This window comes from Bombina bombina, chromosome 6 (assembly GCF_027579735.1).
Source record: "Bombina bombina isolate aBomBom1 chromosome 6, aBomBom1.pri, whole genome shotgun sequence".
Taxonomy (NCBI): domain Eukaryota; kingdom Metazoa; phylum Chordata; class Amphibia; order Anura; family Bombinatoridae; genus Bombina; species Bombina bombina.
Genome location: NC_069504.1, coordinates 180731205 through 180746553, shown reverse-complemented (window position 1 = coordinate 180746553; position 15349 = coordinate 180731205). Strand labels below are relative to the sequence as shown.

The 15349-nt window shown below is 38.4% G+C and overlaps 1 protein-coding gene across 1 annotated transcript in view; it reads right to left on the bottom strand.

Moving 5' to 3' along the window:
• WNT2 (Wnt family member 2) overlaps positions 1 to 15349 on the bottom strand; it is a 211256-nt gene that overhangs the window by 101608 nt on the left and 94299 nt on the right. The window contains 2 exon segments of the mRNA XM_053719772.1: positions 11650 to 11818; positions 11820 to 11915. Of these exon segments, the coding sequence (XP_053575747.1) occupies positions 11650 to 11818; positions 11820 to 11915 (265 nt within the window).

Below are 15349 nucleotides of genomic sequence, written 5' to 3'. Positions count from 1 at the left end.
ACCCCCTTGAGTGTCTTCTGGTGTATTCCCTCAATGAAAAGGAGATCACAGAGTTGTAAAATACTGGCCAAGGTAACAAAGTACTAGAAACAAGTACTCTTTTTAAGTCTTGCAGCTTCTGGTGTGTATAATTCCTCTTTACAAAATCCAAGGACAGGATTGTAGTAGAAAACAATCACCTAGATTGCAAGTTGTGTGTTAAACCAGATGCGTAAAGAACGCAAAAAATTAGCGTTATCACACATCTCCATAGGGCTGCCATTACAAGTTACTGAAAAACCTCCTCGTGCTGTGCGTTATGGTGCGATAAGCTCCATACCGCACAAAAACCAAGGGCTGAGTTTACATGCTCATGCCCTCTTTCCCCCATAGACATCAATGGGGAGAAAGTGCCAGAAAAAAACTAACATCTGCGATCGTGGAATGGAGATCGCCGTAACACAACCCTATTGATGTCTATGGGGGAAAATAAAGTTATGTTTAAACCTAACACCCTAACATAAACCTAGTCTAAATACCCTAATCCGCCGCTCCCCGACATCGCCAACACTAAATAAAATCATTAACCCCCAAAACCACCGTCCCTCGTCAACACTAAATAAAATGATTAACCCCTAAACCTCCGTCCCTCGCCGACACTAAATAAATGATTAACCCCTAAACCGCCGACACCCCCCATCGGTACTAATAAACTAAAGCCTATTAAGCCCTAAAACTGCTGGCCCCCCACATGTCAACACACTAAATTAACTATTAACCCCCTAAACCTAACACCCCCTAACTTTTAAATTAAACTTACAATATAACTATCTGTAAATAAATAAAAACTTATCTGTGAAATTAAAAAAACCTAAGTTTAAACTATGAATTAAACTAACATTACTATTTTAAAATAAATGAAAGAAACGAAAAATAAGAAAAAACTAACATTACAATATTATAAAACACTACAAATAAAAAAACTAACATTACAAAAAAATAAACACTAACATTACGAAAAATAATAAAGCAAATTATCCTAAATAATAAAAATTACACCTATAAAAATAAAAAGCTGCCCCAAAATAAAAACACCCCTAACCTAACAATAAACTACCAATATCCCTTAAAAGTTCCTTTTGTAGGGCATTGCCCTAAGTTAAACAGCTCTTTTACCTAAAAAAATGTACAAAGTCCCCCCAAATAGTAACCCCCCCACCCAACCAACCCCCCAAAAAAAGTCTAAAAAAAACTATAGCTACCTATTGCCCTAAATGGGCATTTGTATGGGCATTGCCCTTAAAAGAGCATTCAGCTCTTTTACTGCCCATCCCCTAATCTTAAAAAAAAAAAAACCACACCAAAAAATAAAAATTAAACCAAACACTAACCCAGGAAATCTACTCACGGTTCCTGAGTCCGGACATCCATCTTCATCCAGGCAGCGAGAAGTCTTCATCCAGGCGGCGACATCTTGATCCATCGCGAGGGCAGTCTTCTATCTTCATCCGGGGCATCGAGCTGTGGAGGCGCGGAGCATCTTTGACAGCCAATAAGATTTCAGTAGGTCTCATTCTATTTGCTCTTTTGAAAATGTCAACCAATAGGAATGCAAGGTACCCCATAATTAAAACGGGTACCTTGCATTCAAGCTTCAGTGTACGGCCATGATCTTATGAAGAGGATCCTCCACTTTTTATGTCTGCGTCGCTGGCAAAGATGTTCCATGCATATCCACAGCTCTGCACCACCGGGAAGAAGAAAGAAGATGCCCCCGCGATTGATCAAGATGTCACCGCCTGGAAGAAGACTTCTTTCCGCCTGGATGAAGATGGATGTCCGGACTTTAGGAACAGTGAGCAGATTTTCTGGGGTTAGTGTTTTTTTTTTGGAGGGTGTTTTTTCTAAGATTAGGGAGGGGCTATGTTTTTTTTTAGACTTAGGTTTTTTTTATTTTGGGGGGGTTGGGTGGGTGGAGGGGTTTTTTGTTAGGGGGACTTTGTAATTTTTAGGTAAAAGAGCTGTTTAACTTAGGGCAATGCCCTACAAAAGGCCCTTTAAAGGGCTATTGGGTCGTTTATTGTTTGGTTAGGGGGTGTTTTTATTTGGGGGGGACTTTTTTGTTTTTACAGGGCTATTAGATTAGGTGTCATTTTTATTATTTTGGATAATTTCGTTTATTATTTTTTGTAATCATAGATTTTTTTTATTTTTTCGTAATGTCAGTGTTTATTATTTTTTGTAATCTTATTTTATTTATTTTTTTATTCATAGTGTTAGGATTTTATAATATTGTAATGTTTTTTTTATTTTTATCGTAGTGTTAGGATTTTATAAAAAATTTTATTTTTTGTTTCTTTCATTTATTTAAAATAGTAATGTTAGTTTAATTTATAGTTTAAACTTAGTTTTTTTTAATTTCACAGATAAGTTTTTATTTATTTAAAGATAGTTATATTGTAAGTTTAATTTAAAGTTAGGGGGGTGTTAGGTTTAGGGGTTAATAGTTTAATTTAGTGTGTTGTGATGTGGGGGGCGACAGTTTAGGGGTTAATAGGTTTAGTTTATTAGTAGCAATGTGGGGGACTGGCGGTTTAGAGGTTAATAGGTTTATTATTAGTAGTAGTGATGTGGGGGGCCGGCGGTTTAGGGGTTAATAACTTTATTTAGGTGTTGGCGATGTGAGGGACCGGTATTTTAGGAATTAATAGGTTTATTTTATTTATGTTGGCTTATGTGGGGGGTCAGATTGCGGAATGGATCGCGGTGGTATAAGCTATAACGCTAGCGTTATAGCCTGCCCGAACAACTTGTATACATCGCTCTGGACAATCCCGCACTCAACGTAATTTTTTTGAGTGCGGAATGGATCGTTGTGTTACAGGCTAAAACGCTTTGCGTATAGCTATACCGCTGCGACTTGTATTACAGGAGACCTGCCATTACACGCGCAGTGGCCAATTTTTTCAGCGGTAATAGCCGTACCGCACCATAACGCAAAACTTGTAATTAGCCCGATTGTTTTTAATAAAAAACATATACAGATAGTTTTTAAACTTTGAATGCTCTTGAGAAAGGCATATTCTGCTGAAATGTGTAGAGCAAGTTTATGTGATTAAGAAACATTCGGCTAGATTACGAGTTGTTTAAAATCCAGTGTTAAGAGGGTCCTAACGCTGCTTTTTTATGCCCGCTGCTATTACGAGTCCGTGAAGGTTTAGGGTCACCGCACACTACTTTGGCCTTACCACTTAGTCTTTTTTCTATAGGGGACTTCCATAGCGCCGATATTACGAGTCTGTCCTGGGAGGCCAAAAAGTGAGCGATTACAACCCTACGAGTCCTAACGCACTTTAAAAGTCAGTAGTTAAGAGTTTATGGTACCACGCTTGTAAGACATAAAAACTTCATAACTAAAGTGCTAAAAAAGTACACAAACACCCATAAACTACCTAATATACCCCTCCTAAACCGAGGCACTCCCGCATCGCAAACACTATAAATTTAATTTTTAACCCCTAATCTGCTGCTCCCGGACACCGGCCCGCCTCCTACATTATATATATGTACCCCCTAATCTGCTGCCCCCAAACATCGCAACACCTACATTATATTTATTAACCCCGTAATCTGCCGCCCCCAAGTGTCGCCGCACTCTACCTACATTATTAACCCCTAATCTGCCTCCCCCAACGTCACCGCCACTATAATAAACATATTAACCCCTAAACCGCTGCACTCCCCGCCTCGCAAACATTAGTTAAATATTATTAACCCCTAATCTGCCGTCATTAACCATCGCCGCCACCTACCTACATTATTAACCCCTAATCTGCCGCCCCAACGTCGCCGCCACTATACTAAATGTATTAACCCCTAAACCTAATGTCTAACCTAACCCCCCCCTAATTGAAATATAATTAAAATAAAATCTAAATAAAATTTTCTATAATTAACTACATTATTCATTATTTAAAACTAAATACTTACCTATAAAATAAACCCTAAGCTAGCTACAATATACAAATATTTACATTGTAGCTAGCTTAGGTTTTTTTTTATTTTACAGGCAAGTTTGTATTTATTTTAACTAGGTACAATAGTTATTAAATAGTTATTAACTATTTAATAACTACCTAGCTAAAATAAATACAAAAGTACCAGTAAAATAAAACCTAACCTAAGTTACAATAACGCCTAACACTACACTATAATTAAATAAATTAAATACAATTACCTAAATTAATTAAATTAGCTAAAGTACAAAAAACAAACAAACACTAAATTACAGAAAATAATAAACAAATTACAGATATTTAACCTAATTACACCTAATCTAAAAGCCCTATCAAAATAAAAAAGCCCCCCCAAAATAAAAAAAAAAACCCCTAGCCTAAACTAACTACCAATAGCCTTAAAAGGGCCTTTTGCGGGGCATTGCCCCAAAGTAATCAGCTCGTTTACCTGTAAAAAAATACAAACAAACCCCCCCAACAGTATAAAACCCATCACCCATACAAACAACCCCCCTGAAAAGGGCATTTGGATGGGCATTGCCCTTAAAAGGACAGTTAGCTCTTTTGCAGGCCCAAACCCTAACCTAAAAATAAAACCCCACCCAATACACCCTTAAAAAAACCTAACACTAACCCCCTGAAGATCGACTTACAGTTCTGAAGGACCAGACATCCATCTCAAGGAAGCGTCAGAAGTCTTCATCCAACCGCGTCGGATGGATGAAGATTAGGGGTTGTTTAGACTCAGGGTTCATGTTAGGGTGTTAGGTTGTGACATAAACTTTTATTTCCCCCATAGGAATCATGGGGCTGCGTTACTGAGTTTTACGCTGCTTTTTTGCAGGTGTTAGACTTTTTCTCGCCGGCTCTCCCCGTTGATTCCTATGGGGAAATTCGTGCACGAGCACGTATCGACCAGCTCACCGCTGACTTAAGCAGTGCTGGAATTGGAGTGCGGTAATGAGCAAAATTTTGCTCAACGCTCACTTCTTGTGTCATTTAACGACGGGTTTGTAAAAACCTGTAATACCAGCGCTGCAGGTAAGCTGAGCGGTGAGAGAAAACTGCCTCGTTGGCACCCGCACAGCCTCTAATGCAAAAACTCGGTAATCTAGCCGATAGTTTTCTACTACATCCTGTTCTTGGATTGTGTCCAAAGGAATTATACACACCGGAAGCTACAAGACTTACTGTGGAGTACTTGCTTCTAGTACTTTGTTACCTTGCCAGTATTTTACAACTCTGTGATTTCCTTTTCATTGAGGAATATACCAAATGTTACTAAATTTTTAAAAGAGGGTTGGAGGGCGTCGCCATTTTCTATACCTACATCATTGTATTGTTGTAATACTATTTATTTTGGTATTTATGTTTGATACTTAATCAAAAAATTTTTTTTTTTTTGCTGTTATTGTGCTGGGATTAATAATTTTATTTTATGATTTTGCTAGGTGTGAATTTTGGACATACCATATCTTGGCCACTATTTTTTCAGATATTAGATGGTTAGTGGTGCTGTGAAATTATATTATTTTTGCAAATAATGAACATGATTGTCATGAGATGCAGGACAACAGTATAGAAGGTTCAACTCAGTTTTATATTCTGCCAGGGACCTGCAGGCAGCGGGGTAGAAATAAATGGTTCTCTTCTCTGAGTACGGTTGGCGTTCCCGGCAAAAGGCACATTTTGGACACATGACTTTCAATGTCGGTACTGATTCCAGGCCACCATACCGCTGTAGCTGCCCTTTCTCTGCACTTTTGTAATGGCCCAAATGGCGTTGTGTATCAGCCTTAGCATCTCTGCCGCATTCTTACAGGAATACACAATGCGGTCTTGGAACAGCACCAACCCGTCCAGTGAGCTGTGACCTTTCTGACTGGTAAGAACCCTCCAGGCTGCCACGGCTCTCGGGCCAACCTAGCCTTTATATACTTGATAACTTCCTTGAAGATCTGTGTCCAAGCGTGTCTCCCTCCTTTTTTGCCTAGCTTTCCTAACGAGATGGATTTAGATGCCAGGACTGAATCCACGTACACTTTCACATCTGATTTAGCTGAAGACCCTTCAGCCAGCAGCCAGCGGGAGCCTGGAAAGTGTATCCCGCCAGTACCAGTTGTTTCCCCCCCGGCCACATGCACTGCCTTAATGAGAAGTCTCTGGAAATCTTAGGGGATATCTTGTCAATATCATAGGAATTGATCAGTAGAACTAGTGGTTTATGGTCAGTTTCCAGACAAAACTTCTCCAGGCCCACTAGGTAACATTGAAAGCGCTCACCAGGCCCAAACTGCAGCCAGACACTCTTTCTCTATTTGGGCATATTTTGATTCTGCAGCCGATCAGTGTACGAGAACAGTAGGCAATGGGCTGCAAGTTTGTTCTCATTCAGCTGCAGGAGAGCGGCCCCATAACTGCTTGCATCGGCACTAACTGCAGTCTTTTTAGAAGGGTCCGTAGAACCCCCAGCACCTGAGGCAGACCCCAGCAGGGACTTGACCTGTTCGAAAGCTTCTCTTGTGGGGGTTCCCAGACCCAGGCAACATCTTTCTTCAACAAACGGTATAGGGTGTATACGGTAGATAAATCCTGGTAGGAACCTACCCACATAATTCACAAGGCCCAATATTTGTCTCATCTACATGTACATCAGAAGGGACTTTTCAATAGCAACTGTTTAATAGCAAGGATTTTGGCAGGGCTCTGGCTTGATACCATCTCCATTGATAATGTGCCCAAAATAACATAACTCAGATTTTCTAAAATGGCGTTTTTCTTTATTTTAATTTTAGCCTCGACTCTCTAATGGTCTGCAGCACACAGCTCAATCGCTGATTGTGTTTCTTCCAAGTGTGGACCCATACACTAAAATGTCATCCATGACGACTGCCGTGCCCACAATGTCCCTCAGCGAGGGAACTCATCTCTCTTTGAAGATTTCAGGGGGCAGATGATATCCCGAAGGGGAGTCTGCAGAAGCAAAACCGACCTATACGAATGTAATGAAGGTAGTCAGATTGTCGCACTTTGGGTCTAGAGGTATCTACCAGAAGCCCCTGGAAGCATCCAGTGTAGAGAAGAACTTCGCCCCAGCCAGTTTCGGAGCTATATCTTCAAGCGTCGGCAGCACCTATCTCTCCCTTTTCACCGCCCTCATTCAGCCGTTTCAAATCTACGCAGATGCATACCTTTCCGTTCATCTTCACAGCGGGCACAATGGTGGCACACTAATCAGTTGCTTCAACAACTCTTCAATAACTCACATATTCTTCATACGCAGAAGTTCCTTCTCCACTTGAGGCATGAGCCGGGAATGGAATTCTATGAGGAGTAGTAATGCTGTTAGGGACTGCATCAATTTTAAGTGCTATTCGGACTGGCACGCAGTTTAGCAGGCCCAATTCACTAAACATGTCTTCCCTAAGCTCAATTTACTCTGGCGACAAGGCCCAGACCACAGGCTACTTTCCTGCTCAATAGATTGTTAACACACTGTCCTCATATTACATGTACCCACATTGTGAATTTCTTCTCCTTTGTACTTGCAGCTAGCAAGAAATTTCCCCGCACAATCAATGCGGCCATCCAGGACTGTGAACTTTCATTGTAACTTTTGTCAGCTGCAGGCTGTTGAGGCAGTTTTATGAATGCTGCAAGGGACATAACGGTAAAGTCCTGTGTCAATTTGAAGGTAACCTTGGTTCCCTTTACTGTAAGGGTAACCCACCAATCTTTGTCTGAAACCAGACCATTCAACAACAGACCCTACAAAGGACACTTCTTGAGCTTCCTGGTCACTGTCCACCAGCATCTCTTTAATGGCCAGTTCGAAATGGCCCATTTTAGTTGCACTTTCTACATATTTTATCTTTAGCGGGGCATATGGGCATTCTGATCATGGGTACGGTTACATCGCGTGCAACGAGCCTGCTGCACCCCATCCGCTTCTGGGCCTATCTGCTGTTTTTGGACTACGGCTCACACTCTGCCTATCACCTGCAGCTCTCCTGAACTGCTGCACATTATCACAATACTCTCAGACCTCATGTCAGCACTTTGCTTTTTCACCAGTTTACCCCTGGTGGGGCCATCCTAATAGCCCCATCTAACGTCAATTCAGCCTCCAACTGTAGCTTCAGTGAGACCCTTAGCATCTGCAATTCCTATACCATTATGTCTCTGATTTGCTTTTTTCTTTAGCAAAACCAAACTCACAGAATTCTCGTGTGGAAACAGGCCCTCTCATGAATCACTTTACGGTTGGGCACAAAGTGAGCACAGAGTTTGTTTCATGACTATTTCAAATCAAACTCTTCCCCGTTTTGAATGTAAAGGCATTAAACGCTGGCTCCACATCTTTCCCCATAGAGTATAAAAGAGAATTAACTTGTACTTCACCATTCTCCTTGTCCAGCTTGGGAAGCAATCCTGAAGCGTTGAAACCGTTGATGCCATGTGGGCCAAGCTGCAGGCTGAGAGAAATCAAAAGGCTCAGGAGGAGTAAATTTCGACATCGTCATTAATCAGGAAACAGAAGAAGCGGCAGGCAAGAACTTCTGACACCCATGTCATGAGATGGAGGAAACTGTATAGAAGGCACAACTCAGTTTTATTGTGAACATAGAAGTTTACAGACTCGCACAATACATCCAGCAATAGTAACTGCAACATATATAAAGGATATAGGCCACCCCCCATCCGGTGATGTCACACTCCCACTCCCATCACAATTATTTTTTCATGACGGGCTTATTTTTAAAGTTGTGTAAACAGCTTTAGAGCCCTTGCGATGCAGGCTCACTGATGGAAGTAATAAGACCTCAGCTTCCTAAACTGTCTGTCACCTCATAGGTGGAGGACTTAAAGGGACATGAAACCCAAAATTTCTGTCATGATTCAGAAAGACCCTACAATTCTAAACACCTTTTCAATTTACGTCACTTATTTAATTTGGTTCTTTCTCATATTATCCTTTGTTGAAAAGCATACCTAGGTATGCTCAGGAGCTGTGGTGGATGCACATATATGGCTTACCAGTGTGTTCAGCTAGCTCCCAGTACATTGCTGCTCCTTCAATTAAGGATACCATAAGAATGAAGTAAAAATGATAATAGAATGCTCTATCTGAATCATGAAAGAAAAATTTGGGGTTTCACTTCCCTTTAAAATATCAGACCATCTATGGTGATTTGTCCATACTCTACTCTAGTGATGCACAAAGATTTTATGAGCAATGTTACATTTCTGCACTCATTCTGCCATAGTCGCCACAAACTCAGATAGATCACAATATCTTCCTTAGAAACTATAAACACCATCAGTACAATTAACGGGGGCCTATGTATTTATAAGTCTATTCATGAAGAATTTTTTTCTTCGTTTAATATCCCTTTAAGTAGTGATCAAGCTGATGTATATAGATTCACCTATGTTATGTATATTTAGGGGAAACTTGAAACTCTGGCCTGTTTGCTGCCCTTAAGAGTTGCAGTAAGACAATTAATCTAGTGGACATGGTGATGCATAGACAAACAGTCTAGGAAATACCTTCTTTTTAGGTAGTAGTCCAAAAATATGGCCAGGGCTGTTTATTTAGTAGCATAAGAACTGTCCAAAAATCAGCAAGCGCTACCCAGGGTTGTCTGAAGCCAAAAATGGGCCTGCTCATAAGCTTATATTCTGCTTTTTCAAATTAAAATACCAAGAGAACGAAGAAAACGATAATAGGAATAAATTAGAAAGTTTCTTAAACTTGCATGCTCCATCTGAATCATAAAAGAAAACATTCCCTTTAAACTTTAAATTTTGCAGATACATAAATGAGACCCCTTTCTTGTATATGTGTACCTGCATAAAATTAAAAGGCACACCTCATGTCAAAATTAAAATTTCATGATCCATGAGCACACAATTTTACACAACTTTCCAATTACTTCCATTATCTAAATATGTACAACTTTGTTTATGTGCACACTTTCTCAGGCACCAGCAACTGCTGAGCATGTGTAAGATTCCCAGCCAGAATATATGTATATGCATTTTGTGATTGGCTGATGACTGTCACATGATACAGTGGAAAGGAAAAAATCTAATGCTCATGTAAAATTCAAATGTAAGTGCTTTTGCATTTTCTATTTATTATGCATTTATTGGTTATGCTATTGTACTGTGTGATTAGTGGTCCTTTAAGTCGAGCAATGAAGATATACAACAAAGTAGCAACCAATTAATCCCCAGTGCTGAAATAAAATGCGTAAACTCCAAGTTATGAAGACGTCACTTTTTAAGTATGACCTTAAGATAACAGTCAATATCAGACATACAATTGATATTCAGAGAAAAATAGCTCAGATTGAGAAGAACATTAAAAAATCAGGTTAAGTGCATCTTTGTCTATTTCATTCCGTAAGTGCTCTCTGCATCAGCTCAGACCATGTAAATCTGACATCATAATCAATACATTTTCAAGTTCTGATATACAAAAAGATGTGGAATTTACAGGGTGAAGTCACCAGCTATCTAGCATTGAAAAAAAAGCTATTTCTATTAGTGCCAAAAACTACGTCACACTGTCTGAGCAAAAAAAAAAAAAAGTATCTTTTATATAATATCTGTTCATTAAACAACCATACTCACTGAGTGCTACACATTATGTCATTGGTTTGCATGCTGAATAATAAAACTTGCTTGATACGAATGTAAAATGACATTCTCAGTTTTGAATACTTGTATTTCTTGGGTGGTCCCCTGAAACCGCCCAGATATGTGGGAAATGACACATATCTTGCTTTCATAGGCAAACTGAAAATGTATCACAAATTTGCAAAAACTGCCAAAACTATAAAAATAAGTATTTCATACATTATAATGACATCTTTTAAGGGGCAAATATAAGATATAAAAAAAAAAACAGAAAGCGAATATAAAGCATTCAAAATATTGCACAAATGAAAATTGTATTTAAACAATAAAGGTATAAGTTGGGCCTGATTTTTAATTGCTTAGAATTTCTATCCTTGTCCTATCTATCTATCTATCTATCTATCTATCTATCTATCTATCAACTCAGAACAACAAGATTTAATATAGATATTTCGGGAATTAAACGTCTACTGACAAAATGCCATCCCTAACAAATGGTGCAATTCTTTACAGAAAAGGGTCTAGTTTCCATTAGGTGGGTAAAGTTTGGAAACTGGCTGGCAGCATAAAAATTATCCATAGACTTTAATGGAGATACATGTTTTTTTCCACCAGTTTCCAAACTTTATTACCTCAATGGAAAACTAGCCCAAGGTTGGCTGATCATAGAGGCCTAGTTTCCATTGAGGTGGTAAAGTTTGGAAACTGGTGGTAAAAACATTTTTACAGTCATTGTAGAAATGTTTTGTTACCACAAATTTCCAAACTTAATCACCTCAATGGAAAGGAGGCCAGAGGTGGTAAGGACAAATATAGTAAGATAATTAAAAAGGGTTCTGGGATATACATCATAAGAATCTATTAAACTTATACTCACTGGGCTTTCTGGTTTTATCCTGCCTGTCTAACATTTCTATGCATATAAATGTAGGACTACACCAGACCAGGGTTCAATATATTCTTTTTCACACATTTTATTGGTACTATCATGTCACATTTGAACACTTACCGGAATCCCTGTCTCTGATGCAATAATCTGGTGAATTCTCAAAGTATACGATGTCACTGGTAGTGGGTTTATTAAATCTCTTGTTAGCAATAGTAAAACCAGTTCCATCTTGATTCATGACCACTTGTATTGCTCCATTATATTTTCTCCTCAGAAGGTTCCCAGTTTTTTCGAAAATCTCCCATAGTCAGCCAGCATGTCCTCAAAGTACAAGATCCACTCACCCCATGACATTTGCATTCTTGCTTCATGAATCTTTTCACAGCCTAGATCAATATGATAACAAATTAAAGAATATATTGAGATTGTGACTTTGATTCCTCATTAGATTCTGAAGCTAATGCTAGAGACATTAGAGGAGGTAAGTTTTCAACACAAGCTGATTTACAAATGCTCTAGTGACAAAAATATCACACTGAATTTGTGTTACTAAAAACGGGATATATATCATAGAAGGTCCCTTGTCTCCCAGACTTAATACATATGTTTTACAATAAGTTCCATAGCATTATTGCTTACTCCATGGTTTCACCAGAAGAGTTTTCTAGCAAGAGGCACATTGTTACTACCATTATTATGTTAAAGGTAAATGTTCTCCCCTTTAATGTGTCCCCAATGGTCTATTTTATTGTTTTATAGTACAGTGTTCCTTTAATTTAAACTTGAGAGCCAGAGAGAATTTCATTGTTAAAATGCAAGGTGCAATGATACATAAAATAAAATGAATGAAAGAGCGCACCTATAACATTTCACATTGTTATTGGACTCCTGTATTTTTGTATTTCTTTCTGAAAACCGCCCACTAATACCCACTCAAACACACACACATATATATTATATATACATACACACACCACATATATATTATATATACATACACACACACACACACACACCACATATATTATATATACATACACACACATATTATATATACTGTACATACACATATTATATATACATACATACACTCACATATATTTTATATATACATACACACACACACACACATATATATTATATATACATACACACACATACAGTGCATATATATCATATATACATACATAGAAACACATCACACATAAATATGCATACATAAATTAAATTCAACCCTACTCTAATTGGCTTGACATGCTAGTAAGAATACAGCTTTAATTTATTTAATTCATTTTGTTTTCTTAAAAGTACAGGGGTATATTATAGTCTGCTGAAATGAGCTGTGCAAAATCATCATGGACAAACATGAACAATCAAACAGGAGATTAAAAACAGGTGGACTGTAATGTATTAACTCCCTGAGGCATCTGTAAAACAGTCTCTGGACTAAAAAATCATTAGAGATTGCTCTAGAAACTAAAAAGGTCACTTTTGAATAAACCAAATACTGCTCACAGGCAGATAAAAAAAGACAACGAGCTATGCAATATCTAATTGCTGGAGTTTCTCCTGTATCAAACTCTAAAGTTGGCTTCCTCCAATTGTATACAACTTGGACCAAAAAGTTTGATGCCAAAACTGAACCATTATAATTGCTTGCTCAAGTTTACCAATATTTAAACTTGGTACCTTCTCAGAGGTTATCTTCTGAACTGATGAGAATTTGACGATTCTGTGTAAAATACAAATGTTCAAAAAGCAATTAATGAATCCTCAATCAATTCTAGAAACTGGTATGCAACTGGAATTCTTGAGCTGCCCAAGATATCCTTGTGAAAATCGAGCCACAAATATGCACTCCCAACCAGAAGGCTGGCAACTGAACAATAGACTACAATTGAAATAATTGCTAAACATCCCCCAACCTGTTCAAAGCCTCCTTATTGGATATCCATTATTGCATCACTGACTTCACTTCATTTAATTAAATAAATTGTTGGCAACAGGACGGTAACTAATGAAGATATCTTCAAACTTTGCATACCTTAGGGTACCTTGAATAATAAAAATATTGGGCAATACTGCTTTATATAAATATATATATAAAGGACAAAGAACGCCTATGATCCTATACATGCTTGACATCTTAAGAAAATGGATGAGGCTGAAGGGCTTGTCTTATTCTACCTTTGCAACGAGATCCAGCTAGCATGGTCTAGCACTAGCTGGAATGAACACTCTTGAAGGTTTAGGCTACCTGAATTAAAAGTTGGCATATTGTCTAGGGAATTGAAGCAGATTGGTGGCCTGGAAGAAAGGATTGGCCCGTTGAGGGGTTAATTAAGTTTTCCTCGCGGGTTGTGAAATTAGAAACAGTTTTCATGATGTATAAGTCCCAAAATACAAATCTCTAAAGATCCAGACTTCATACAATTGCATGGTAATTTAGTTTAGGGCAGTGACGTGCAGTCACAGGAGGCAGGTGAGGCAGTGCCTCCCCTGGCCAATGTATGTAATAACAGCCTTTTTTAAAAATAAAAAAAATAAAAAAATTAGATCTTTTTTTTTTTTTTCATATATTTTTGTTTTTAAATAAAGAAAGGTGACCCCCCTACCCCTCCACCAAAATCAGGACTTGTGTTTGTGTACTCAACTTAAATTAATTAACTTATAAAACGTAATACATCAATACATTCATATTGCGCAAGACAAGGCCAGCCAGCTGTCCTTGCATTGCGCAATATGAATGTATTGACTACTGTGGAAGTGTATGGAATGCTGAGAGACTGCCACCAAGAGGAGAAAAGGTGCTAATGCAGTGCTCTCCAATGCGCCCCATACGCTTCCACTGGAGGCTTGACTGTCAAAGCCTCCGTCCGGACTCAGCCCTGGCCGCCTCTCAGAGTCTCACTCTCAGCCAATCACTTGGGCTGGCTGTCTCTGAGTGCCGGGCGGAAAGGAAATAGAATCCTTCCGCGTGTCACGTGCGGTCACGTGTCAGAGCAGCTCAACTCAGAGACGGAGTCAGACGTGGTGGGTGTCAGAGTGTCGAACTGTCTGTTACAATACTGAAGTTACTGAACGTTGTCGTTTAAAGCAACCGGAGCGGAGAACATCTTTTTTAGGTAGGTGGCCGTGGCGGCACTAAGTTGATACCGGCAAAAAAAAAAACAGCTTTTATAGTGACTGAGCCTGCTCAGCCTGGGCCAATCTTTTCTATTATTTTAGCGCATTCTTTAGGTAGGTGGTTGGCGGCACTTGAAGTTAGTTGACTTATATAATTATTTATAATATAATATATTGATTTGATGAATAAAATTAAATACAAAAAAACTGTACTGCTCTGACTTATAGTGAGTGACTGAGGCTGCCAATCTATTGAATCGCATTCTTTTTTTAGGTAAGTGGCGGCTGGCGGCACTTGATGAAGTTAGTTGATATTATTTAAATTTTATATAATATAATATATTATTGATGATTAAAATTAAATAAAATAAAAACTGCTCTGACTTATAGTGAGTGACTGAGGCTGCCAATCTATTCTATTAGCACATTCTTTTTTTAGGTAGGTGGCTGGCGGCACTTGAGTGACTTATATATAATTATATAATATATTTATTTAAAAAATTAAATAAAAAAAAACTGCTCTTATAGTGACTGAGCCAATCTATTCTATTTTAGCGCATCTTTTTTAGCTAGGTGGCGGCACTTGATATTTTTCTTGGATAATTAAATTCAGCAGTGGGTGTCAGTGAAAATTGCTGAATGAATGATGAACAATTATTATAATATATTTATTAAATACAAAACTGCTCTTATA